The 27,754-nt window shown below is 43.0% G+C and overlaps 1 protein-coding gene across 1 annotated transcript in view; it reads left to right on the plus strand.

Moving 5' to 3' along the window:
- The window catches only part of LOC124147332 (protocadherin Fat 1-like), a 159,776-nt gene that overhangs the window by 90,371 nt on the left and 41,651 nt on the right, over positions 1 to 27,754 (plus strand). Inside the window, exons 50-66 of the mRNA XM_048402375.1 lie at positions 2,152 to 2,402; positions 3,846 to 4,019; positions 5,727 to 5,994; positions 7,058 to 7,330; positions 7,916 to 8,163; positions 9,403 to 9,576; positions 10,947 to 11,199; positions 12,608 to 12,880; positions 13,389 to 13,630; positions 16,226 to 16,399; positions 17,234 to 17,483; positions 18,029 to 18,295; positions 19,483 to 19,733; positions 20,332 to 20,505; positions 21,324 to 21,579; positions 23,699 to 23,980; positions 25,217 to 25,458. Of these exons, the coding sequence (XP_048258332.1) occupies positions 2,152 to 2,402; positions 3,846 to 4,019; positions 5,727 to 5,994; positions 7,058 to 7,330; positions 7,916 to 8,163; positions 9,403 to 9,576; positions 10,947 to 11,199; positions 12,608 to 12,880; positions 13,389 to 13,630; positions 16,226 to 16,399; positions 17,234 to 17,483; positions 18,029 to 18,295; positions 19,483 to 19,733; positions 20,332 to 20,505; positions 21,324 to 21,579; positions 23,699 to 23,980; positions 25,217 to 25,458 (4,052 nt within the window). The remainder of the gene's footprint in view (positions 1 to 2,151; positions 2,403 to 3,845; positions 4,020 to 5,726; positions 5,995 to 7,057; positions 7,331 to 7,915; positions 8,164 to 9,402; positions 9,577 to 10,946; positions 11,200 to 12,607; positions 12,881 to 13,388; positions 13,631 to 16,225; positions 16,400 to 17,233; positions 17,484 to 18,028; positions 18,296 to 19,482; positions 19,734 to 20,331; positions 20,506 to 21,323; positions 21,580 to 23,698; positions 23,981 to 25,216; positions 25,459 to 27,754) is intronic.

The following is a 27,754-nucleotide window of genomic DNA, read 5'->3' on the forward strand; positions in this document are numbered from 1 at the left end:
TTGCCTATGGTTACTGAGGTGGTGGTAGAGGGGAGGGAGGATGTTGGGTAGACTGTGGTTACTGAGGTGGTGGTAGAGGGGAGGTGAGGGAGGATGTTGGGTAGCCTCTGGTTACTGAGGTGGTGGTAGAGGGGAGGGAGGATGTTGGGTAGCCTCTGGTTACTGAGGTGGTGGTAGAGGGAAGGGAGGGAGGATGTTAGGTAGCCTGTGGTTACTGAGGTGGTGGTAGAGGGGAGGGAGGATGTTGGGTTGCCTGTGGTTACTGAGGTGGTGGTAGAGGGGAGGGAGGATGTTGGGTTGCCTGTGGTTACTGAGGTGGTGGTGGTAGAGGGGAGGGAGGATGTTGGGTTGCCTGTGGTTACTGAGGTGGTGGTAGAGGGGAGGGAGGGAGGATGTTGGGTTGCCTGTGGTTACTGAGGTGGTGGTAGAGGGGAGGGAGGATGTTGGGTTGCCTGTGGTTACTGAGGTGGTGGTAGAGGGGAGGGAGGATGTTGGGTTGCCTATGGTTTCTGAGGTGGTGGTAGAGGGGAGGGAGGATGTTGGGTAGCCTGTTGTTACTGAGGTGGTGGTAGAGGGGAGGGAGGATGTTGGGTTGCCTATGGTTACTGAGGTGGTGGTGGAGGGGAGGGAGGGAGGATGTTGGGTTGCCTGTGGTTACTGAGGTGGTGGTAGAGGGGAGGGAGGATGTTGGGTTGCCTGTGGTTACTGAGGTGGTGGTAGAGGGGAGGGAGGATGTTGGGTTGCCTATGGTTACTGAGGTGGTGGTAGAGGGGAGGGAGGATGTTGGGTAGCCTATGGTTACTGAGGTGGTGGTAGAGGGGAGGGAGGATGTTGGGTTGCCTATGGTTTCTGAGGTGGTGGTAGAGGGGAGGGAGGATGTTGGGTAGCCTGTTGTTACTGAGGTGGTGGTAGAGGGGAGGGAGGATGTTGGGTTGCCTATGGTTACTGAGGTGGTGGTGGAGGGGAGGGAGGGAGGATGTTGGGTTGCCTGTGGTTACTGAGGTGGTGGTAGAGGGGAGGGAGGATGTTGGGTTGCCTGTGGTTACTGAGGTGGTGGTAGAGGGGAGGGAGGATGTTGGGTTGCCTATGGTTACTGAGGTGGTGGTAGAGGGGAGGGAGGATGTTGGGTAGCCTATGGTTACTGAGGTGGTGGTAGAGTGGAGGGAGGATGTTCGGTAGCCTATGGTTACTGAGGTGGTGGTAGAGGGGAGGGAGGATGTTGGGTAGCCTGTTGTTACTGAGGTGGTGGTGGAGGGGAGGGAGGGAGGATGTTGGGTAGCCTGTTGTTACAGAGGTGGTGGTAGAGGGGAGGGAGGATGTTGGGTAGCCTGTGGTTACTGAGGTGGTGGTAGAGGGGAGGGAGGATGTTGGGTAGCCTGTGGTTACTGAGGTGGTGGTAGAGGGGAGGGAGGGAGGGTGTTGGGTAGCCTATGGTTACTGAGGTGGTGGTAGAGGGGAGGGAAGGAGGATGTTGGGTAGCCTGTGGTTACTGAGGTGGTGGTAGAGGGGAGGGAGGGAGGATGTTGGGTTGCCTGTGGTTACTGAGGTGGTGGTAGAGGGGAGGGAGGATGTTGGGTAGCCTATGGTTACTGAGGTGGTGGTAGAGGGGAGGTGAGGATGTTGGGTTGCCTGTGGTTACTGAGGTGGTGGTAGAGGGGAGGGAGGGAGGATGTTGGGTAGCCTATGGTTACTGAGGTGGTGGTAGAGGGGAGGGAGGATGTTGGGTAGCCTGTGGTTACTGAGGTGGTGGTAGAGGGGAGGGAGGGAGGATGTTGGGTTGCCTGTGGTTACTGAGGTGGTGGTAGAGGGGAGGGTGGGAGGATGTTGGGTAGCCTGTGGTTACTGAGGTGAGGGTAGAGGGGAGGGAGGATGTTGGGTAGCCTGTGGTTACTGAGGTGGTGGTAGATGGGAGGGAGGATGTTGGGTTGCCTGTGGTTACTGAGGTGGTGGTAGAGGGAAGGGAGGGAGGATGTTAGGTAGCCTGTGGTTACTGAGGTGGTGGTAGAGGGGAGGGAGGATGTTGGGTAGCCTGTGGTTACTGAGGTGGTGGTAGAGGGGAGGGTCAGGATGCTTTATCCACTCGACCATGGAGATTGTACCCAAATCAGTAATCTAAAACTTCTTTTTCATTACCAAAACATATTTTTTCAGGTGTGTTTTCCGTAGACAGCAGAACAGGGGACATAATCCTGTTTGATGACCTTGACGCTGAGTCAAGGAGCTCCTACGAGTTGAAGGTGAAGGCTGAAGACCATGGGTATCCATCGCTGACATCAACAGGATCACTGATCATCAATGTTGATGATGTTAATGATAATCCCCCTGTATTCACGGCACCACATGGATACGTTGCTATGGTGTCCGAGATGGCTGATGTAACCATCAAGCCTATTGTGGAAATAGTAAGTATTCAGCAATGTTGAAGATCTCCTAATGAAATGATCATTAAATGATTAGTTGAGACAGTTCAAGCTACTATGAAAACTTCTAAATTTTGTATCAAGCTGTTTGTTTGTTATATTAAGATGTGAATCTGGACAGACAGTCCTACCCATAAGGGTAGAATGATTATGTGTAGTAACTAAAATATGCATTTTAGCCATTCTCGATGCTGACTGGTGATTGTATCCAAATGACATCACACTGCTTCATTGTTGAGAAAAAAATGATATGACATGACCAAAATGACCAGTTAAGTTCTGGAGTAGAATAAGTCTTCAGCAACCCATTCTTGCCGTAAAAGGTGATTATGCTTGTCGTAAGAGGTGACTAGCGGGATCAGGTGGTCAGGCTTGCTTGGTCAAGCAAGCCTGGTTGATGCATGTCATGGTATCCCAATTGTGTGGATGGATGCTCATGATGTCAGTCACTGGATTGTGTGGTCCAGACTCAGTTATTTACAGACTGCTTTCATATAGCTGGAATATTGCTGAGTGGGCGTTAAACAAACTAACAAAACACAAACTAATTACATTCCATTATTTGGCTGCCTTCTGTGAAGATTCTGTGTAGGATTGACAATCCATTTGCTTTTTCTTCATTTTCTCTCTTAAAATGTCGATGAGTAATATATAGAATAACCTCCTCGAATTACGGATCATCTGTCCCTCATTAAGCAATAAAGATCATTCAAGACCAATAAAGAGCAAACAAAGGCAATAAAGAACATTCCAAAGCAATCCAACGTAGCACAACGTGGATTTCTTATAAAATTATCTTTGAAGGAAGTAAACTCATTTTTATTAGACATCACTCAACACATGAAAAGTTTGGATGATGTTAAGTCCAACAATTTGAGCATATGTGATTGGATGTCGTCTATTAGCATTATGTCTGTATCGATAACATATTCACATTCTGGACTTCTCCAAAATTTCCAGATGAGTTGATTTAAGTTGAAACATTCTGATGTGTGGTGGGCATGTAGTATTTCTGGTTTAAAGGGACTCAATAGATCTATTAATCATAATGGCATTATCAATACAAAATTATAATCTACTGTAGGGGAACAGGGGGACCAGTAATCTTGAGGCACTATAATTCGCTGTCCTGAGTTACTTCCCTTTGACATGCCAGAACTCTTAATGATCATGGGTTCAAATCCCAGTTCAACCTAATTATGTTTCTAGGTTTGTCAGCACCATACCCATGCTTATGGGTTTTACTTAATTGGTAAATGTCTAAGACCCGCATCAGTTCAGGATTTCCTCCCACATCAGGCTGACAAGCTGTTCAAAGTGGCATATTACTCATAATACTATCAAGTGTTAGGGACAGAAATACTTGCCAATACATTCTACATTTGAGGTGCATATCTCATTTCCAGACAACGGACTCTTCAATAGGTGCCAGAGTTGTCCGTCCTTGATGCTGACATAGAGGGAGCCACTGACGGTGTCTGGTTTGGTTTGGAAGGATTTGGACACAGCGACTTCCGCCTGGATCCAGTCACAGGTCAGCTGACAGTACGCGAGAATGCCACGCTGGATGCAGATCTCCAACAGATATATAAGCTAAAGGTATGATTACCAAAGTCATCTTTCATTCAACAGCATAGACTTGGTAGAGGATGTTTGCTTTAATATGACCTTCAAACTTGATGAGCTGTTAGATAGCTTAGTGGTTAAAGTGTTTGCTCATCAAACTGAAAAAAAGAGTTTAATATTCTACATGGGTAACACTTGTGAAACGCATCCTTGGTGCCCCTAGGATATAGAATTTTGCTAAGGGTGTCGTAAAACCATATTTATTCCCTGTGATAATGAATGAAATGGTTATGTTTCAAAATTTCAAGAGCATTGGGGAATTCCAAGGCCGCTTTTCTTGCTCTTCTGATTGAAAGTCAAGTGAGTTTATGGAATGGCCTGCCTGTCTTGCCTTCTCCTGAGAAACAACTTGACCAAATGAAACTTCCCATAATGACACCTGAACTGAATAGAGGTTTTCATTTCGCTTCCAATATGGCCGCCACAACAGCCATATTATGTTATGATTACTGCCAGTATGGTTCAAAATGTAATGAAACTTGGTATGTGTGTAGTTAGCAGTGGGATTCAACATATATATTCCACCTTTTGTGATATTTTTAACTTGACCTTGATATGATGTGGATTGACCATGATTAAAGATGAAAATTCTTCTGGCCATAACTCAGACAATTTTCTTTGAAAATGCACTGCTGTTTGGTATATGTGTAGTTAATAGTGGGGCTGAACACATATACATTTTGTGTTATTTAAATTTTGACATTTGCATTTGGACTATGCTCCTAAATTTAGCTCCGTAAATTTAGGGAGGTGAGCATGAATGCTGATCCTTATGGTGGCATCCTATTTTGTTCTGTACATAGATTTTATTGTCACATTTTAGTATTTTAATATGCATAAATGTTTAAACATCAGTGCTGGAAGCAACTGTCGACTACATATATAGGTGAGCTACAGTGCTGTAGCACTATTCTCTGTGAAAAATACATCGTTGTTTTTCAGATGAATCTCAATCAGTATTTGGTGATTTATTTATCTCACTGAAGTAGCTTTAAGAGAAAAGTGATTCTGTGATCAGTATTACTGAATATGAAAGTTAGTCAGGGATTGCAAAGTTATTAGGAAACAACTGAGCAAGTGAATAATCAAGTAACTGGGGATACCCGCTGGTTTGTTTGGCCCAGACAATTTACAGGCGGACTTGTTTAGAGATAAACGACTCATGGTCGTTGTTTGTTGTTCAATAAAACACTGCAGGGAGAATAAACCATTAGGGGCTTCTTTAAGTAAGATGATAAAATGTACAAGTTGTAAAAATATTTACCCGTATTTTAATAATGATGACTCCCTGAATAGAATCCGACAACGGCAATTTCGGACAAATCCGTTTCATTAACACATGGGTTTGGTATTGGTATTTCCCGGATATTCTCACAATCCTCAAGTCGATTATCTGTTCCTTTTCTCCCAAGACCAATTGTCATATCTCTCCCACTATTGGATGTGATCGTTCGGCTACTGCGCTGCTCAGCTAACTCAATGGGAACAACTCATCAGACACTTCCCCCTCAAAAATAATGTTGTCCAATACATGATGTCATCAAGTTGTGAGCGCATCATGATAGAACAATGTTTTATCGTGAAATAAGCCACACTTTGTCCTTCATTGTTCTTTGTGATTTATGGCCTAACTATCTTACATATAGCAAAAACATCCATCAATAACTCCTTCCCCTGTAGATAACAGCAATAGATCAGGGGGTTACTGGACTGAAGGCCACAGCAGCACTGAACATCACCATTGAGGATGTCAATGATAACCCGCCGGTGTTCCGCCAGACAGTGGAGGGCATTCTGTCCCCTCTTGTGGTGGACCCCTCCTCCCCTCTTGGGACGGTGATCTACACATTCCTGGCTGACGACGCCGATGCTGATGCAGACAACAGGAGGATCACCTACATGCTGCAGAGCGGGGGATATGGGAAGTTCTCCGTGGATCCATTCTCTGGTAAACCCCTTGTTTCTGTCGATGATAACAGACACTATATCAGATTTTGGATGGAATTGTTTGCACATAATGGCCTGTATTGGCCTGGGTCAAGTTCTCCAAAGCAAAATGCTGTCCTGACTGTAGGTTCACGCTCTTGTCCTGACTGTAGGTTCATGCTCTTGTCCTGACTGTAGGTACATGCTCTTGTCCTGACTGTAGGTTCACGCTCTTGTCCTGACTGTAGGTACATGCTCTTGTCCTGACTGTAGGTTCATGCTCTTGTCCTGACTGTAGGTTCATGCTCTTGTCCTGACTGTAGGTTCATGCTCTTGTCCTGACTGTAGGGACATACTCTTGTCCTGACTGTAGGGACATACTCTTGTCCTGACTATAGGTTCATGCTCTTGTCCTGACTGTAGGTTCATGCTCTTGTCCTGACTATAGGTTCATGCTCTTGTCCTGACTGTAGGGACATACTCTTGTCCTGACTATAGGTTCATGCTCTTGTCCTGACTGTAGGTTCATGCTCTTGTCCTGACTATAGGTTCATGCTCTTGTCCTGACTGTAGGTTCATGCTCTTGTCCTGACTATAGGTTCATGCTCTTGTCCTGACTGTAGGTTCATGCTCTTGTCCTGACTGTGGGAACATGCTCTTGTCTCGACTGTAGGTTCATGCTCTTGTCCTGACTGTCTGTTCATGCTCTTGTCTCGACTGTAGGTTCATGCTCTTGTCCTGACTGTAGGTTCATGCTCTTGTCCTGACTATAGGTTCATGCTCTTGTCCTGACTGTAGGTTCATGCTCTTGTCCTGACTGTAGGTTCACGCTCTTGTCCTGACTGTAGGTTCATGCTCTTGTCCTGACTGTAGGAACATGCTCTTGTCCTGACTATGTTCAAAGTCTGCTCTTGCTCTAATGATAACAAACATGATTTTATGTACCAAACGAAACAATGAACTCAAGAACATCTTAGGCTACGAGGCCAGTGCTGGTTTGTCCAATGGTGACATTGAATAATGAACACTACAACACAACACCTAGTCCACTACAAGTCAGACTGATCACCGGTGAATATTTACAGGCGAAGTAAAGATCGCTGATGACTTGACCCGCGACCCCCTGGAGAAGGACTACTTCCTGACTGTGAAGGCTGTCGACTCCGGGTCCCCGTCCCTGTCAGCTGACGCTGTGCTGCAGCTGCACGTGCCCCTCAACACCCGGCCGCAGCCTCAGTCTGACATCCAGCTGCAGGTGCCCGAGAACATCACCGTGGGAGACGTGGTGGACGTGATCTACATCAGGGACTTTGACTCCCAGTCAGATGGCTTCCAGTACTTGCTGGACACAACTGTGTGTATGTAAAGTATTGAATACTGTATACTTAAGAACAAATATAAAAAAAGATATTTTAAAAAATCGCATCAGCAGTAATTTTCTTTTTTGTTGCATCCAAATTTAATTCTGACCAGAAAACAATATCAGGATTAAGTACATAAAATTGCTTTGAAAATGTTCCGACCTTGGAGTGAAAAGTTCTGGCAGGAACAAAACAAAATGCCAGTGATGAAGTATCCTGAAGATGTAACAGAAAATGGGACAAGATGAAAAAAAAGTACCATGGCAACAAAGATATATGAAAAATATTTTATATGAATTTGTTGGGTTTTTAAAAAAATGTCAACAGATATATCAAGTGAGGAATTTTCACACATTTCACATGGTAGAACATATGTCTGTGAAAGTTCCTGAATGACACTGTGATGGGAACCAAGACTATACGTAATATACACCTCCAAAGGAACAAATGTTGGTAGTAAAATTTGGAACTTATATTTGCATAGAACCAAACCTTGTTTACAGAATTACTATACATCAATGGTCTGATCAGTCAGTAGGATCTTGGGTCAAGGCTAAGTTAAACCCATCTGATTCCTTTCAGCTGAGTTCACCATCGACCCTCTGAGAGGCGAGATACGAACAGTGAAGCCCTTGGATGCTGAGTTCCGCAGTGAGTACATCCTCCCTATCACCATCATCGACCGCGGCTTCCCCACCCACACGGTCTCCACCACTGCTACTGTGACAGTCAGCGATGTCGATGACAACCTGCCCCAGTTCTCGGCCCTGACGGAGTACACAGCAACCCTACAGGAAGGCAGATATGATGCAGAACAGGAACTCATCTTGGTTAGTTTGCCAGCTTTGTATAAATTAGGGCTGAGACGAGTCCAAATTTACTACCCGACCTTACCCAGGTACCCGCTGTGTCTCAAGAGATTGTCCTATAGGGAATAGATTGACCGTAGCCCTGGCAAAATGAATTTAGGTACTCGTATAAAATGATCTGGTCATGCATACACTGAAGTTGACTGAAGTCCGAAAGATATGCCAGCATTAGTCACCCATTCAGTGTATCGCTGCTGTTATGTGTGGAGGGTGATTCTGCATCAATAACCTGTATGTCAGGTTTTAAGTTTTATATGATCGCTGAGTGCGGTCCCATAAGTTTTGAAAATGGCCCCATGTGTTTATGCTGAAGGGGTCCCTGTCCCCACCAGTACACTGATACATGTTAACTCATACCCTTTAAATACTCGATTGACCCGTGAATATCTGGGATAGAATAGATCTTCAGCAGCCCGTGCTTGCCATAAAAAAGCGAAAGGTCAGAGTCGCTGACTTGGCATCGTATCCCAATTGCATGGATTGATGCTTATGACATCAATCACTGGATTGTCAGGTCCAGACGCGATTATTTACAGACAAATAATATTACTGCTGGAATATTGCTGAGTGCGATGTTAAACAAAAAAACTGACAAAAATAAAAAATAAGTAAATAATACTCGATCAGTATTTCCCTCATGAAGGACAGAAGTAGCCCTTCGTCATTACAAACAATAAATAAGATGAACAAGGGAGACAGTTCTATGGATATACAAATTCTTTATTACAATGAATGCAACGTTTTCATGTAGATACTCCAATTATCAAGAAAGTGCTTCACTTAATAAATTGATTATAAGAAAGAAGTTGTATAGCCATAGAATTATCTTCCTTGTTCATCTTACCAATTTCTAAATGCCACTTTAAGATTTGCTTGTTTGTTTGTTTGTTTGTTGTTTAATACTGCACTCAGCAATATTTCAGGTATATGATGGCGGTGTGTAAATAATCGAGTGATTCACATCATGAGCCTCGATCCACCCAATTGGGATATGATGACATGCATCAACCAAGTCAGCGAGCCTGATCACCCAATCCGTGGCTTTAAACGGCAAGCATGGGTTGCTGAACCCCCATTCTACCCCGGATCTTCACGGGTCCCCCAGAAATCAAGAAGTTGTTATCTATTACAGTTCCTCGTGGTGGGAACTGTGTGAGAAATGCAGTGTTTTGTGTTACCAGTGTTGTGTTGTGTCCTCAGTCTCCAGGCCTGGCAGTCTGGGACAGGGACATCAGTGCCAGCAACAGCGAGTACAGGGTGTTCCTGAAGGGTCACGGCAGCGACATGTTCCAGATCACACCAGATGGTACCCGTATTCTTCTCAAAGGATCGTCCATGCTGGATGCGGAGAATGTCCCAGACTACCATCTCCAGGTGAGACTTGCAAGAAAAGGGGTAGGTAGCCTCGTGGTTACAGCTTTCTCTCACTACCATCTCCAGGTGAGACTTGCAAGAAAAGGGGTAGGTAGCCTCGTGGTTACAGCTTTCTCTCACTACAATCTCCAGGTGAGACTTGCAAGAAAAGGGGTAGGTAGCCTCGTGGTTACAGCTTTCTCTCACTATGCCAAAGACAAGGGTCGATTGCCAGCATTGGTTCAATGTGAGAAGCAAAGACTCATTGGTCTAAATACTCTCTGGTTTCCCTCTCGCTGAAACCAGACTGTGGATTGATCTGTTTGTTAGAAATAACAACTGCAATGCAGAACAATTCTTGTTCAACCCGTAAAGATCCGGGTTAGAATAGGTCTTCAGCAACCCATGCTTGCCGTAAAAGGCGACTATGCTGGTCATAAGGTTGGTTGACTTGGTTGATGCACGTCATCATATCCCAATTGCCTAGATTGATGCTCTTGATAACAATCACTGGATTGTCTGGTTCAGATTGATCTATGAGGACGAACATATCAGGGTTCATAAAAACCATATGTGCCCTCAGGTCATGCCACATCAGGAGACAACAGTGTATTGTTTCCGTCATCCGGACGGCATTGTTGACGTCATAGATGAAGATTGTTGATGTCAATCGACAAATTGTGGCTCTGCTGCTGTTGTGACTTGATGTCCTTATAGGTAAACTCTAAAATTTGTCTCTGTATGCCGACTTTTTTTTCGGTAATAAATAGAACATTATATTCGTGTTCATGGTATACTATGTTTACGACATAGTTTACGGATTTTAGACACTTGTGTCATAAACATAGTATGACATGAACACGAATATAATGTTCCTTTGTATCACTATGTACCAATACATGACGCCTTGGTACAACGACTGCCTCTGTGGTCTATTGGTAGAGCATCCGCCCGGAGAGCGGAAGGTCCGTTGTTTGATCCCCGGCCGCATCATACCAAAAGACGTTAAAAGATGGTACTTGTTGTTACCCTGTCTGGCGCTCGGCATTAAGGGGCTAAAACAAGGACTGGTCGGCTCGGAGTCAGTATACTGTGTCTGAGTGGGGTATTCATGTTAAACTGCGGCATGGTATCTCAGTGAGCTAGCACTATAAATCAGCATCAGTCCGGACTAGTACAAACAGCCACACACACACACGTACATGCACATCGCTATATAAGTGCAATAATCTTGGACGCGACGTTAAACCCCATTTCACCTCACCTCACCTTGATACAACATATGTATCATAGCAAAAGGTATCATAATGCATTGGCTTGTCGATGAATCGCTCCAGCCCGAATACTTACCAATACCAGTATGTATGAATTCCGCTGATCTACTGTTTCAGATAATTGCCGAGAGTGTACAGAATGACTGGCGCCACACTGGCGTCAACCTGACCATATCTGTAGAGGATGAGAATGACCATGCTCCGTACCTGCCCCACGGCCAGGAGTTTACTGTGGATCCTGCCAGCAGTGTTGGCACTGTGGTCGGCGCTGTTGTCGCTGTCGACGAAGATGTTGTCAGCCCTAACAACGATGTCATGTACATCATGAGAGAAGATGGATATGGGAAGTTTGGAATTGACATTGACGATGGTACACTTAGCTTTAAGAGTATTTCTCGTATGTTTCTATTTAAGCTGAAAACAATTTGACCATTCTATCAGGCAAGAGTTTGTTTCTGGTAAATTTGTCTTAGACCATGCAGCACTGAATGAATACGGGAATTAGTTACTTATACCCGTCCCTGCCACCAAGTAGAAGCAATGCGATATGGAGCACAATGACCACATGGTCTGAATACTGGAGAGAGCCACGGGTAGCCTTTGTTACCAACTGGGATTTTTCATTAAAGAAATCTAAACAAAGAAACAAATATGCTTATTAAGGGCAAAGTTGTTTTTTTTTAAGGAAAAATTAAATTTATGAGTTTCCCCAACAAACCCGTTTTAGTTGCAGGTTGATGTATGCCCATGCAATGGCAAAGATGTCTGCTGTAACCTTTTTGATTAGGATCTTACTGAGAGCATTTTATGATTGGTAAAAAATATTTAACAACCCAAAAGTGTAATTTTTATAGGCCAAATTGCTTGTAGAATATACGAAGGAAACAATATTCTTGAGTCATCTCAACATCAAAGACAAGGATGGGGTAGAATTAGAAACCTTTTGCCCAGCTGGAAATGTCATAGGTTGAAATTTCTTACTCTTGCAAGTTTTGGTCTCATGTTCAAATGTTAGTAAAACATTTCCTGAAAGGTCTGAGAATCAGCACTTTTGACACATTTAAGGCCTTACAGATTCAAAAGTGCTGCTATAGGTCCAAAACATGCAAGTGTTGAAATAAATAAAGTCTTAATTATCATTCCTATGAACACATCTGATAACAGATCCTGTTGGACCAACATGGTCTTAACATGCAGATCCAGTGTGACCAACATGGTCTTAACATGCAGATCCAGTGTGACCAAAATGGTCCTTAACATGCAGATCCAGTGTGACCAAAATGGTCCTTAACATGCAGATTCAGTGTGACCAAAATGGTCTTAACATGCAGATCCAGTGTGACCAACATGGTCCTTAACATGCAGATCCAGTGTGACCAAAATGGTCCTTAACATGCAGATTCAGTGTGACCAAAATGGTCCTTAACATGCAGATCCAGTGTGACCAAAATGGTCCTTAACATGCAGATCCAGTGTGACCAAAATGGTCATTAACATGCGGATTCAGTGTGACCAAAATGGTCCTTAACATGCAGATCCAGTGTGACCAACATGGTCATTAACATGCGGATTCAGTGTGACCAAAATGGTCCTTAACATGCAGATCCTGTGGGACCTAAATGGTCATTAACATGCGGATTCAGTGTGACCAAAATGGTCCTTAACATGCAGATCCTGTGGGACCTAAATGGTCATTATCATACCTTGTTCTAAGCAACACACTCTCCAAGTGACCAAATTCAGAATCCCCAATAGCATATTATCATTTTATGTTGAAGGAAACCTATTTGTGAAGAATAGCCTCACTCTGGAACCTACCCTTGACCTCTATGAACTCCAAGTTGTGGCTGTAGACAAAGGCTACCCAGCATTGACAGGCTCCACCATGGTCAGAATCAATGTACCGATCAACAAGCCGATCACTGTGCCGAAGTCGGTAACGTTCAGTGTTGACGAGGATGCTGACATTGGTAAAGAGGTGGGCAGGATCAACATCACACAGCCAGACGGAGACACTGGGACTGTAGAGTACAGGCTGCTCAATACTGGTGGTCAGTCTGTAGTTATTTTGTGTACTCTCCCCAGGGAGTTGAGAGTTTAATTGCTGTTGATATAACTGTACTTGAGAAATTGCCTCTGTGGTGTCTTGCAATGTATAAGAGTGAGTGAGTTTGGTTTTGCGCCGCTTTTAGCAATATTGCATCAATATCATGGCGGGGGACACCAGAAATGGGGTTCACACATTGTACCCATATAGGGAATCAAACCTTGGTCTTCAGCATGACGAGCAAACACTTTAACAATTATCATTTAATCATTGTGTTAATTTTGAAAAAGGTGAAAGTTACAATTTTCTTTTTCTTTTGTTCCTTTGCAGATTAGGTCCGAGTACCCCATGTTTGACTTTGCAAAGTGTATGATAACAAAGACACTTTGAATTGATGCTCATGCTATCAATCACCCGTTTGCCTTTTTCAGAATGGAACTGGCCTGTAATTTATACCTGTGACCCTGGTGAACTGAAAATGGCTTTTGATCAAACACTTGTACCTCTTTCAGTTCCTTTCACCATTGACACCAGCAAGGGAATAATCCGAACCTCTACATCCTTGGATGCGGATACAGATGCGGAGTATGTTCTTCAAGTGGCGGTGACCAACCGTGGCGTGCCCACCTACACCTCCACAACATCAGTGACGGTAGCTGTTGGCAACATCAATGACAACCCTCCACAGTTCACATCAGACCAGGGCTACACAGCAACAGTGGTGGAGAACTATGACGTCACACTCTTGAATGTGGTCAGTATTTCATCCTGATGTATTTGGATAGGTCCCCAGCAGTCTATGCTGGTTGTGAGAGAGATTTGGTTGATAGCTGTAGCGTGGCATGGTTCTCCAACAGCCTGGATAGCTGCTCATAATACCAATCACTGTATTGTTTCGTCAAGACTCGATTATTTACAGACCACCATATTTCTAGAATTTTGTTCAGTGTAGTCAGACAAACAGACAGACAGACAGACAAAACCATCTTAAGGCACTGATACAGATTGCCAAGGAGCTGAAGTCATTGCTGTCTGAACAGACAGTGTCAACTTCATCCATGGACACTTCTGTGTGCTCAATCATGCTTATGTTGCTGGGCCTGGAGTCATCCCACAGATGACATCCTTACCTTGTCAGTGTAGCAGGGTGTGGAGTCATCCCACAGATGACATCCTTACCTTGTCAGTGTAGCAGGGCGTGGAGTCATCCCACAGATGACATCCTTACCTTGTCAGTGTAGCAGGGTGTGGAGTCATCCCACAGATGACATCCTTGCCTTGTCAGTGTAGCAGGGTGTGGAGTCATCCCACAGATGACATCCTTGCCTTGTCAGTGTAGCAGGGTGTGGAGTCATCCCACAGATGACATCCTTACCTTGTCAGTGTAGCAGGGTGTGGAGTCATCCCACAGATGACATCCTTACCTTGTCAGTGTAGCAGGGTGTGGAGTCATCCCACAGATGACATCCTTACCTTGTTAGTGTAGCAGGGTGTGGAGTCATCCCACAGATGACGTCTTGTCAGTGTAGCAGGGTGTGGAGTCATCCCACAGACGACATCCTTACCTTGTCAGTGTAGTAGGGCATGGAGTCATCCCACAGATGACATCCTTGCCTTGTCAGTGTAGCAGGGTGTGGAGTCATCCCACAGATGACATCCTTACCTTGTCACTGTCGAAGGGTGTGGAGTTATCCAACAGATGACATCCTTACCTTGTAAGAGTAGCAGGGTGTGGAGTCATCCCACAGACGACATCCTTACCTTGTCAGTGTAGTAGGGCATGGAGTCATCCAACAGATGACATCCTTGCCTTGTCAGTGTAGCAGGGTGTGGAGTCATCCCACAGATGACATCCTTACCTTGTCAGTGTCGAAGGGTGTGGAGTTATCCAACAGATGACATCCTTACATTGTAAGAGTAGCAGGGTGTGGAGTCATCCCAGAGATGACATCCTTACCTTGTCAGTGTTGAAGGATGTGGAGTCAACCCACAGATGACATCCTTACCTTGTCAGGGGAGCAGGGTGTAGAGTTATCCTACAGATGACATCCTTACCTTGTCAGAGTAGCAGGGTGTGGAGTCATCCCACAGATGACATCCTTACCTTGTCAGGGGAGCAGGGTGTAGAGTTATCCTACAGATGACATCCTTACCCTGTCAGTGTAGCAGGGCGTGGAGTCATCCCACAGATGACATCCTTGCCTTGTCAGTGTAGCAGGGTGTGGAGTCATCCCACAGATGACATCCTTGCCTTGTCAGTGTAGCAGGGTGTGGAGTCATCCCACAGATGACATCCTTACCTTGTCAGTGTAGCAGGGTGTGGAGTCATCCCACAGATGACATCCTTACCTTGTCAGTGTAGCAGGGTGTGGAGTCATCCCACAGATGACATCCTTACCTTGTTAGTGTAGCAGGGTGTGGAGTCATCCCACAGATGACATCTTGTCAGTGTAGCAGGGTGTGGAGTCATCCCACAGACGACATCCTTACCTTGTCAGTGTAGTAGGGCATGGAGTCATCCCACAGATGACATCCTTGCCTTGTCAGTGTAGCAGGGTGTGGAGTCATCCCACAGATGACATCCTTACCTTGTCACTGTCGAAGGGTGTGGAGTTATCCAACAGATGACATCCTTACCTTGTAAGAGTAGCAGGGTGTGGAGTCATCCCACAGACGACATCCTTACCTTGTCAGTGTAGTAGGGCATGGAGTCATCCAACAGATGACATCCTTGCCTTGTCAGTGTAGCAGGGTGTGGAGTCATCCCACAGATGACATCCTTACCTTGTCAGTGTCGAAGGGTGTGGAGTTATCCAACAGATGACATCCTTACATTGTAAGAGTAGCAGGGTGTGGAGTCATCCCAGAGATGACATCCTTACCTTGTCAGTGTTGAAGGATGTGGAGTCAACCCACAGATGACATCCTTACCTTGTCAGGGGAGCAGGGTGTAGAGTTATCCTACAGATGACATCCTTACCTTGTCAGAGTAGCAGGGTGTGGAGTCATCCCACAGATGACATCCTTACCTTGTCAGGGGAGCAGGGTGTAGAGTTATCCTACAGATGACATCCTTACCCTGTCAGTGTAGCAGGGCGTGGAGTCATCCCACAGATGATATTCTTACCTTGTCAGTGGAGCAGGGTGTGGAGTCATCCAACAGATGACATCCTTACCTTGTCAGCTTGTTGACGGGGTTAACCTCTTTGGTCATGTTGACAAGGCGTCCGACCTCAGATCAGAAGATCCATGGTTCGAATCCCATCACGGGACTCAGAAATTTTATGACCGCTATACTTAGATGGGTGGACACCTGAAAAATGAGTCCATGTCAAACATTTTTTTTCAGATTCCAACTGTAGCAGTCATAGATCTAGATAACAGGGGCACTGTCATGGATGTGGAATACTCCCTGGGAGGAAACCACTCCGACCTGTTCACGATCAACCCACTATCAGCTGCTGTCAGCATCAAGGATCCTCAGGGCCTGGATGCAGAGCATGCTCTTGTGTATAATCTCACGGTACGTCACCCAAGGTCATGAAATGTGATGGAAGTGTTTTCATGGAGAAATGCTGATCATTTCGTAACAAGTTGTTTTGTGGCTTGAGCTAATATGTTAAGAGTTTTAGTCTAATAGACCACTGATGGAAAGATGCTAGGGCGGACACCTTCCTTGTTTTAGAGACTTCCCTTTGTCAGTCCGTCCTTGTGTTTTTGTTCACTTCGTGAGCACCGTTTGTAAAATCCTGTATCCACCTCGGCTGACAGAATCATGAATGTCCGGGTTTTAAGATTTTGGGGGTCCCTATATTACAAAAAAAAAACAATATGAAGTGCAAGTGCCACAAACCCGTGAAGATCCGGGGTGGAATGTGTCTTCAGCAACCCATGCTTGCCATAAAAGGCAGCTATACTTGTCGCAAGAGAGGACTAACGGGATCGGGTGGTCAGGCTTGGTGACTTGGTTGATGCATGTCATCGTATCCCAAATGCGTAGATCAATGCTCGTGATATCAATCACTGGGTTATCTGGTTTTAGACCCAATCACTTACAGACCACCATCATATATCTTAAATATTTGTGTTTTTTGACAACAAACAAACAAACAAAGCAAGTGTCACAGGACCACTCATAGTTTCTGACACCGTTAGGAACATATCACAAGGAAGATTATGAGTAACTTTATAAAACCTACACCTTGTTTGTTCTTCATGTTGATGTACAGGTATTTAGAAGTTAGATTGAAAGTTAGGCAGATGTTGTTTTACGGGGTTTTTAAGCCTGAATAAAGACATTACGCCGTCATTAGCTTTCTTCATGTTGATGTATCTAATCTGACCATGACTGTTCCAGCTCACTGCTACAGATGACAACGGTAAAGGTCTGAAAACTCATGCTAACCTGAAGGTGAAGGTGAAGGATGTTAACGACAACTCGCCTCGCTTTGACTACAATCACGTTGTGAAGGTAGACCCCAGAAGCCTGGTTGGCTATGAGGTTGCTACTGTAAAGGCTGTTGATGACGACGGCTCTCCTGAGAATAACAGACTCATGTACTTCCTTCAAGACGGTGTCGGTAAATTCAGAATCAACCCCTTGACAGGTGAGAGGCGTACCTGGGGGGTACAGGTTACAATGTCCCAATGTCCCAGCATGAGCAGTACTCTGAAGACCGAGCATTTATGATGTATGGCGTGGCTGATGTCTCATGCTGCTAATTGCTGTTTTGCCATTTTATATCAGGAATATTGCTGACTGACATACAACAATTTCTTCACACTCAATACTGATTATGAGGGCAAACTTAACAGAGGAACGAGTATTTACTGTGAATGACATGGCTTGCCCCACTATTGTTGTCAGTTGCTCATGCTGTCAACCACTATTTTTGCCATGATAGGTATATAAATTTCCGCACACTGGCTACTGATCTGCTGTCGGGACCCAGGTAAAAATAAGTCCTCAGCACTCTGTTGTTTGTCATGAGGCAACTAAACTTGGATCGGGTGGTCAGGCATGATGCATGTCACTGTATTTTGATAATACTGTTCATAATATATATGACTGGTTTGTCTGGTCCAGACTCAAGGCCACCTTGACACAGCGTTTCTGACTGCGGTGTTCAACAACAAACAAACATGATTTTAGGCACAATCTCGTTGTCATCGAGACTGACGGAGGAGCCTTTGAGGTCAGAGTACAGCCTTGGAGTGAGGGTGGTAGACTCAGGCTTCCCCCCGCAGACGGCCGACACCACGGTGAGGGTGCTGGTAGAGCTGAATCAACCAGCTGTGTACGAGCTGACCCAGGACTTCCATGTGACGGAGAACCGCCCCGCCAGTACCATGGTGGGCATCCTGGACGTCGCTGACCCTGATGGCAGGGCCCTGGAGTTCACCTCACTGGATCACTCAGGTACACACTGGATCACTCAGGTACACAATGGATCACTCAGGTACACATTGGATCACTCAGGTACACACTGGATCACTCAGGTACACATGGGATCACTCAGGTACACATGGGATCACTCAGGTACACACTGGATCACTTAGGTACACACTGGATCACTCAGGTACACACTGGATCACTCAGGTACACATTAGATCACTCAGGTACACACTGGATCATGCAGGTACACGCTGGATCATGCAGGTACATGCTGGATCACTCACGTACACACTGGATCACTCACGTACACACTGGATCACTCACGTACACACTGGATCACTCACGTACACATGGGATCACTCACGTACACACTGGATCACTCAGGTACACATTGGATCACTCAGGTACACATGGAATCACTCAGGTACACATTGGATCACTCAGGTACACATGGGATCACTCAGGTACACACTGGATCACTCAGGTACACATTGCATCACTCAGGTACACATTAGATCTCTCAGGTACACACTGGATCACTCAGGTACACATTGGATCACTCAGGTACACATTGGATCACTCAGGTACACATTGGACCACTCAGGTACACATTGGATCACTCAGGACACATTGGATCACTCAGGTACACATGGGATCACTCAGGTACACACTGGATCACTCAGGTACACACTGGATCACTCAGGTACACATGGGATCACTCAGGTTCAGATTGGATCACTCAGGTTCAGATTGGATCACTCAGGTACACATGGAATCACTCAGGTACACATTAAATCACTCAGGTACACATTGGGTCACTCAGGTACACATTAAATCACTCAGGTACACATTGGGTCACTCAGGTACACATTAAATCACTCAGGTACACATTGGGTCACTCAGGTACACATTAGATCACTCACGTACACATGGGAACACTCAGGTACACATGGGATATATACAATACAATGTGTTTTCAGATTTCTTCTTATTATTGATTGAAATCTCTGTCTTACACCATTTCCAGGTATCATATATTCAATAACACCTGCAAATATGTTAACACTTAATGACTCCTAATTAAACCCAAGTGCAAAATCAGATTCACCAGAAGCACTCGTAAAATCTACATCATCATCATCACCATCATCATCATCAGCATCATGATCATCATCATCCTAATTCACTCACTTGTTCTGGTTATTGTGCAGTGCCACTGGCTGTTGACCGGACAACGGGCACGATCCACACCACATCCTCCCTGGACCGGGAGAAGTCCGCATCTGTCAGCCTCCCTGTGCAAGTGGTGGACCAGGGTGCACCCTCCTTCACCGGCACCATCATCACCACCGTCCACATCCTGGACATCAACGACAACAGTCCCACCTTCAATGTAGCCGATGGATATCATGGAGTTGTCCCCGAGACCTTCGACTCCCTTGACCCGTACATCGTGTATCTGGTATGTGACGAGGGAGGTTGAAGCTGCTTTGTCATTCAAAACTGGCTCCCACAGTAGATATCGCTTGGGTGAGATCAAGCGATATCTACATTGTAGATATCGCTGGAATGAAATTGCGTCACAATGCTTTGCAAACCATTGTGACGTCATTGGTTACCATCACATCTCAATCATATGACATCACTTATGGCTCTGCTAGCAGTACTTTTTACACTTAAGACACTGCTTATTACTGTATACAAACTGAAAAAGTTGGAAGAATGATGTTGGATGATAAATAAATCTCATCTTCATGTCTTTTGATATAAAATATATCAACACTCTTTGATAAAAGTGGAAAAACTCCTATGCAAATTTTCCACTTTTAGCAACTCGTGTAGATATATTTGATATCAAAAGACTCGGTTGAGATTCTCTATGTGTCAAAAGACAAACATGAAGTTGGTTTGAAGATAAATTCTTTGTCGACGTTCCAAAATTCCTTGTATTGAAGATGTTAATAGCATGTTTCAAATCCAAATTTGCTTAATGTAAGTGCAATCATTGTAAGAAGGTCGTGTCTCACACTGAAAGTAAGTGCTGTTCATGTGTTCTGCAGAATCGGCCGATAGTTGTGGATGATGCCGACCCCGATGCTGACCTGGAAAACATTCAGCTCAGGCTGACCGGACCTGGCAGTGACCTGTTCCAGATAGACCGGGCTTCAGGGCATCTTATTCTCCACACTCCCCAGAGTGTTGACAGTGAAACCCAGGCCACCTTCAACCTGACTGTAAGACTTCTGGGTCCCGTTCAACAAAGCGATCATAACGCTACGACTGTCATAAGTCTATGTTAAAGTGGTGATTGTCTTTGCGCTACAATCGCTTTATGGAACGAGGTCCTACACATCTATTATACTGTAACACTCTGAACAGCTCTCCATTTGGGTCGCAGATATGTGCCTGAAAATATCACTTGGCTACGTAAATGATAAGGGCCGTTATAGGCTGGCTGCTCGGAAGACCTTTTTCAGCTAATGATGATATTTAAATCTATTTGTTGTAACCGAACAACAAAAGATGTTTCTGTTGAGCACTTTGATCATAAATGCGTTCATGTCACTTCTACTTTTGAGGAACTATTTTATTCCGTGATACAGCCGGTTGTTGTGTGGCTGTCAACATGAAGTCACACACACTAAATGAAATTGTGCATTCATCCTTCAAGATAGAAAATAGTGTTACAAGCCCCAACATTCATACAGTTTGGCCCTCACTATGAATGTTCATACTCCAATGAACCTGCAAAACATGAAAGTCATTTCTTAATAAATGTGTCGACTAATGGGACCAGGTGGTCAGGCTGGCTGACTTGGTTGATACATGTCCTCGTATCCCTCTTGTGTAAATCAATGCTCATAATATACACTTGATCTTACAGTCCAGACTCGATTATTTACAAACGCCATCATGTAGCTGGAATATTGCTAACAAACAAACAAAACCACCAATTGATATGGATCAAGACCGTCAACTATTTGTCAATTATTGGCTGTCATCAGTGTGGTATTCTTTCACCTTCACATATGGACTGCTGTGTGTCTTGCAGCTGACTGCAGTGGATGACTCCGGTGGGAAGACTCAGCAGTCGTCGGTGCCGGTGTTTATTGATGTAGATGACTTTAATGACAATCCACCGGAATTCAAGGATGATTTTGAGTTTGAAGTGGCCACGAACACACCAGTCGGTGCAGAGATCGGGACAGTTGTGGCCACGGATAGAGACGTCTCCGAGAGGAATAACAAACTCACCTACATCCTGAAATCTGGGGGATATGGAAAGTTTGAACTGGACAGTGAAACAGGTTGGAAGAATAAATTTATTTTTGAAACGGGAAACTATGAAAAATTAACTCTTGGAAGAAAGACACATTTTCCCTGTACAGTAAACTACGGGTATAACGAACTCAAAGGCACCACTGATTTTAATTCGTAATAACTGTAGTTCATTATAAGCATATATACAGCATATATACAACAAATGAACGGGACTAAAAAATAAGTTTGTTATATCGGTCAGTTTGTTATAAGCGTGTTCGCCATAAACATAGTTTACTGTATTCATTTTGGAGTTTGATTTGATTAACTATTGTTTTTTAGTTATGCATGAAGATATATCAAGATACAGAGGTTGAATATGTCTGCAGCAACCTATACTGGTAGTAATGGATCTCAAGTTCCAACTCAGTGATTTGTTTGATTGTGTGTCATTATACTTTGACAGCATGGATTGTTGCTCATGATATCAATCACTGATTTGTCTGGTCCAGATTTGACTCGAAAGTCGGGAGCCGAAAGCTTGAGATTACGTATATTTAAATATAGATATATAGTTTGAATATAATCTTCTAAAACTTATTTTATATTCTTCTTCCTCTGACGAATATTATATAGTGAAAACTTGTTAACTAAAATTCCATTCAGTCAAGTATATTTTTTAAATGAGGTAAGGTTAAAGTTCATCAAGATCTGTGATATAGGCCCTACGATAACATATTGTAGGTATTTGATAAGTTATTAGTCGTGATAGTCGATAGGAGCGCTTATGGATGACAACGGACCAGGGTAACAGTAAATCTCTCATCCTTGTGATGTTTGTTCTGTTGAAAGACGACACTGTGTCTGGATGTCGAATATTAGTGCAACAATCAGGAATGTAAAAACATGTGCCATGTAAGGCAAAAATATACGATTCAAAATATGTTAAATGGCACCCGTTTTGTCATGTGAAAAAATATTTCCTTGACTTCTTTTGAGTAGTATATTTCTTTTTACATACAAAACTAATTGGTAATTTGTTTCGTTTTAAGATAATTCTGAATCCGAATAATCCAAGGCTAAAAAATTAATAGTGAGTCTTGGTTGTCAGGCACTGCCCAGCCCATCATAAAGTATACCGCACATTTCGTTTTTATTTCCATTTTCAAAAAATATAAAAATCCTAATACTTAAAGACAGTGCATTTAAATATAGCATACAGTTACTTCCCTTTACATGCGCACTGCTCTACTGCACATCTCGTGTTATGGTGATGGCAGCAATAGGAGTTTGTATGCTTGTTTATGTAGGGAGGCCCTTTCCCAGGTTGATGGTACAAAACTGTTTGTTTGGTCAGATATTAGTTTCAACAAGCTAAAAAAAACCACCGCCAGCTCTAACTTTATTTTCAAAAGTCATTGTACGAGAACCATTTTATTTATTTTTTAAGCCCAAAGTAATATGTTTTCGCCACACAGTATAGTAGACGACAAGCATAACCAACACTACGTACATTGCAGTGTATTCAGAAGAAGAAATATAAATCTGAAAGATGTTTTTTGTAATACCATGTTCCGCACCTACCTCCCAGTTTTCATATATTAAAATAACGTTTGGAGAACAAATAATAAACTGCCAGGCCAAAGAGAGTATACACCCATGTTTGATGGTGACCAAAAATGAAACAAACAAGAAATGTTATTTGATGGTGATGTATTTGGTGTAATGGACCATAAATTTACAGTGTGTCTGAGGCTGTTTTCTGTTATGTTTACATTTATATTTGTTTTGGCCAAATCCAAGGTTCAAGTGTATATTTTCTTTTTCCCGGCAGTTTGTGTATGTATTGATGTACACAGAGAAGGAACACATTTAACAAATAGGTACATTCTATTTCAATATGTATATCATGGCTGGCTTCTGAGAGAGTCTACCATTGTTAAACCATTATGATGATAGTGACGTTTTGTTAATGTTATTAATTTGTGGGCCAAAACCAGTTTTAAATGTATACTTTCTATTGCCTGACAGTTTATGTATATTATTTATTCTGTTCTTATTTTTATTCCCACATACTGACTGCATTCTTCACACACAAAAAAGTCTGTGACCAAGGAAGAAAATGTGTGACCTAATGATTGTTATGTGTGAGCGCTGTGGTTCCAGGTGTGTTGAGTCTGTCGGAGAACATCCTGCGAGAACCTGTGCTGGGGACCTACATCCTGCATGTCGAGGCTCTGGACAGTGGGGAGGGCCGACTCTCCGGGGACACCAGCGTCACCATCAGGGTGCCAGTCAACTCCCCGCCCACCATCACAGACAGCTTCACCTTTGCTGTAGAGGAGAACAAGCCTGTGGGCAGTGTAGTAGGGGAGGTAACTCTGGACGACCCAGACACAGCATCAAACCCATATGAGAAGTTTGAATTCACTGTCACAGATGCACAAGGTGAGATTCACTGTGCTAGGCTGAATTCATATTGCTTCATGTGTTTTGTATTTAACTGGCATACCTAGTAAACTAACTGTACACAATTATATAATCTTTTTCTAGCTGTTTCATAATGTATTACATTATGGTTGTGCTCATATTTGTCACAAGGAAATTCTTTAATTTAGAAATAATATAGATGCCTTTCAAAGACTTAATATATGTTTCTGAGCTTATATAGGCAGAATAGGGCATAACTTATCACTATTGGGGTGGTGTGTGTGTGTGTGTGTGGGGGGGGGGGGGGATCAAAATGGAAATATAGGTTCAGGGGATTATGAAAAAATACTTTCAGGGAAAATGATAAAAATACTTTCAGGGTGATATGAAAAAAATACTTTCAGGGGAAATGACAAAAATACTTTCAGGGCTTCATATAAAAAATACTTTCAGGGGAAAATGACAAATGTTCATTGGCACAATCATGACATCATAAGACATAAAAATAATTCTTTGGTTTGTAATTTGTTAAATAAAGAGCAAAATATATCTTTTCATATTAGTGACATCACTGATTGTTGTGGCAGTGTGGTATAGTGGTTAAAGCGTTCACTTGTCATGCCACATGGGTTCAATATCAATCTCTTTAAAATCAGACAGTTCTCACTACCGCTAAACAAAGATCTGAAGACATCCCATATGGGGTCACGTCAGAACGACCTTTCATCCGACCAATCAGTGTGTCGCTTACCAGATTATAAAAGTGACAGTCGGAATGTGATTTCTAATCATGCAATCTCAAAAACTTTAAGATGGGGTATTCCGAATGATAGTTACGGGTTTAACAACTGAATCCTTAAAATCTAGACCATCTATTAACCATTCCAGAATGTTTTTTTGTTCAGGTTTCCAATTTGTAATCGAGAATTTGTCAAAATATGTTTCGAAGCGTAGTCGCCAATTTGAAATTAGTGCCGTAAAGCACGAGAAAGCTGCCTTCTGATTGGACATTCCATTGGTCGGTCAAAGTTCGTGCAAGGTCTGTCTGACGTGACCCGTAATGGGATGTCCTCAGATCTTTGTTTAGCGAGAACTAAGATCTGACTTTAATGAGATTGGTTCAATATGGGTTCAATATAATATGTCCATTTCTGGTGTTTCCTGCCCTGATATTGCTGGAATGTTGCCAATAGCGGTATAAAACCATACTCACTCTCCCAGTCCATCAGTTAGTCCTGGTGTCATTACTTTCAGCACCATTTGAGTTCCGAAGGAAGACCGGTACCCTGACAACCAAGAGGGGTTTGGACAGGGAGAAGGAGGACTACCTCACTGTGCCTGTCCGAGTGGTCAACCCAGGGGCACCCTCCTTCACAGTGACCACTACAGTGACCGTCGCAGTGACCGACGTCAACGACAACATTCCGGTGTTCAGCTCTCCGTCAGGTTATGTGGCCTCCATGATAGAGAATACAGTGACCGAGTTCCTGGAGATGGTGAGCGACACAGACCACATTACATGAGAAATCTAGGATGCTATATTTATAGATGCAAATTCCAAAATACAAAAGCTTATTTTCATGTTTATAGGAAAGAAGCTTTTTTGCGATACGACACTGAAAAAGATATTGCTTTCAAGACAGGTCATGAGTAGAAATTCTATGGTGATGGATGCTGTATCATCAACTTTTTGAAAATGAGGAGCAGCTTTCATTTTTAATTTTAGTTTTATACTTAAGACTTTAATGTTTGAGACCATGTACTTTCCTGCACTGCAATATGATATACAAACTTTAATAGTTTATGCATACTTGATATATGCAGTATGTTTGTATTACTAGAGTGAATGTGTGAGTGAGAATTATGTTATTTTCTGTAAAAAAACTAAGATGTACAGATAAGTTGTGCTGTATGTCATGGGCTTTCTGCTACTCTGGGTGTAAGCACATTTTATGTAACACATACTTCTTTTTAAAAACAATATTAAAAAAAAAGAAAGAAGAAATCTAGTATGTGTGATATAAATAGGTTATCAGGTACAAACATTGTAGTGTTTATTCCTTATATGGGATATTCAAATATATAACCTCTTTATCACATAATGTCATTCTTAAATGCTATGATTGAAGAATGTATTCTCATCTCTCATAAATGGTACCTAAGGTTTGCCTGGAATGTGTGCTTAAATATTATTACATCACAAGGTCAGAGATTAGCAAGTCAGACAGTGGTATAGGCTGAATAGTTCCATTGCTTGGAACCAAGAAGGACTTCTTAATGGAACTGTGACTATTATTCCAGTAATTTGTCCAGATCCCTAAGTGTCAATTCTCACTTGATCTCCGATACTAAAGTAGCACATACATGGAGCATTGCTCGTTTATCTGGAAATGACCAATGGATATGTTTTCCTCTGAGAATTAAGTCCGGTCAGATCTAACTAGGAAATGAGTTCTGTTGGGAGTTAGAATGTTCCAGAATATTGTGAAACCAGTTTTCAGTGTGTGTGATATTAATTCCCTGTTACAGGAATCACACTAATGTCAGTGCAGTGTGCTGAAGTACTACATTCATTTCCAAAGTTCTCTACATTGTCTCTAGGTTGGTTACAAGTATAGTCCAATAGTAAATGGGTGGATAATGAGTTAAATCTCATGCAAAGCAGGGGAAGTATGTTGTTATTTGTCAGAGGATTTTTGGTTCAGTATAGTCAATAGAAACCAGGCGAAACATAGAAAGATGTCAGTCAAGTGTAACTGAAGGGGATGTATGTTCCTTGTTCGAATTAGCTCTGGTAAAATTGGTTCCCGTGGAACAAAATTACTACAAATAAAGTTCCGGAGGTCTCGGGTGGTTTGAGCACTCTATTACCACAGCCCAGAATCTCTATAATTCTCGAGGTACTTGCCGCTGGAGCGAGCCCAGGAGTCTGTATAATTCTCGAGGTACTTGTCGCTGGAGCGACACTGCTTTATAGGTTGTGTATGGGGTGGAGTACCTTATCTGTATGTAGCAGGGTACCTTATATTCTTCCTATAGTTATATCATTATTCATACATCATCATCATAATCATCTATATGTTCAATGTTTGTCTTGTCTACAGTTGAATATCAGTATCTAACTCTTTAAACAACTCAACACCCTTATTTTCAGTCTCTGGGAATCTCTCACCAGATCTTCCCCTTCAACCTTCTGTCTATCTTTAGACATTTTTTACACCTGTAGGGTTTCCCTCAGTCTATTTATATCTTGCATTAAGCACTTCCTTTGATGCTTAATGCAATCTGTCTTCTAATTGGCCACCCTGGTCCTCTACAGGTAGCTTCCTTCCATACCTGACTTCCTCCTCACTTCATGTGCTGCTGTTGAGGAGGAAGGACATTTTCTTTTCTTCAGGTATGGAATGGCCATATTTCAATCTGTTTTCATCTGCTTCTGTCAGAAATTAATATCTATATTAGGGTGCTGAATTAAATTGAATAATATATATATAATATCATTTAAAGTAATATTAAATTAGTAAATGGAATATTGATATTATAAAACTTGCTTGTAAAATAATTAACCACATGGTCCATTTTGGACCATGTGCTTTCCAAGTATCCTATAATGAACATATAACAGTAATTTAACATTAAAGTTAGTTTTAGTATAGTTTATCAATGGCTTTTGTACTTTTATATTTAAGATAAATAATACCTGTAAACTTGCAAATATATGACTTCATGTGCTGCTGTTGAGGAGGAAGGACATTTTCTTTTCTTCAGGTAGTTCTTCAACAGCAGCCACCC

The sequence above is a fragment of the Haliotis rufescens genome, unplaced genomic scaffold, assembly GCF_023055435.1.
Source record: "Haliotis rufescens isolate VD_foot unplaced genomic scaffold, xgHalRufe1.0.p SCAF_26, whole genome shotgun sequence".
Lineage (NCBI taxonomy): Eukaryota > Metazoa > Mollusca > Gastropoda > Lepetellida > Haliotidae > Haliotis > Haliotis rufescens.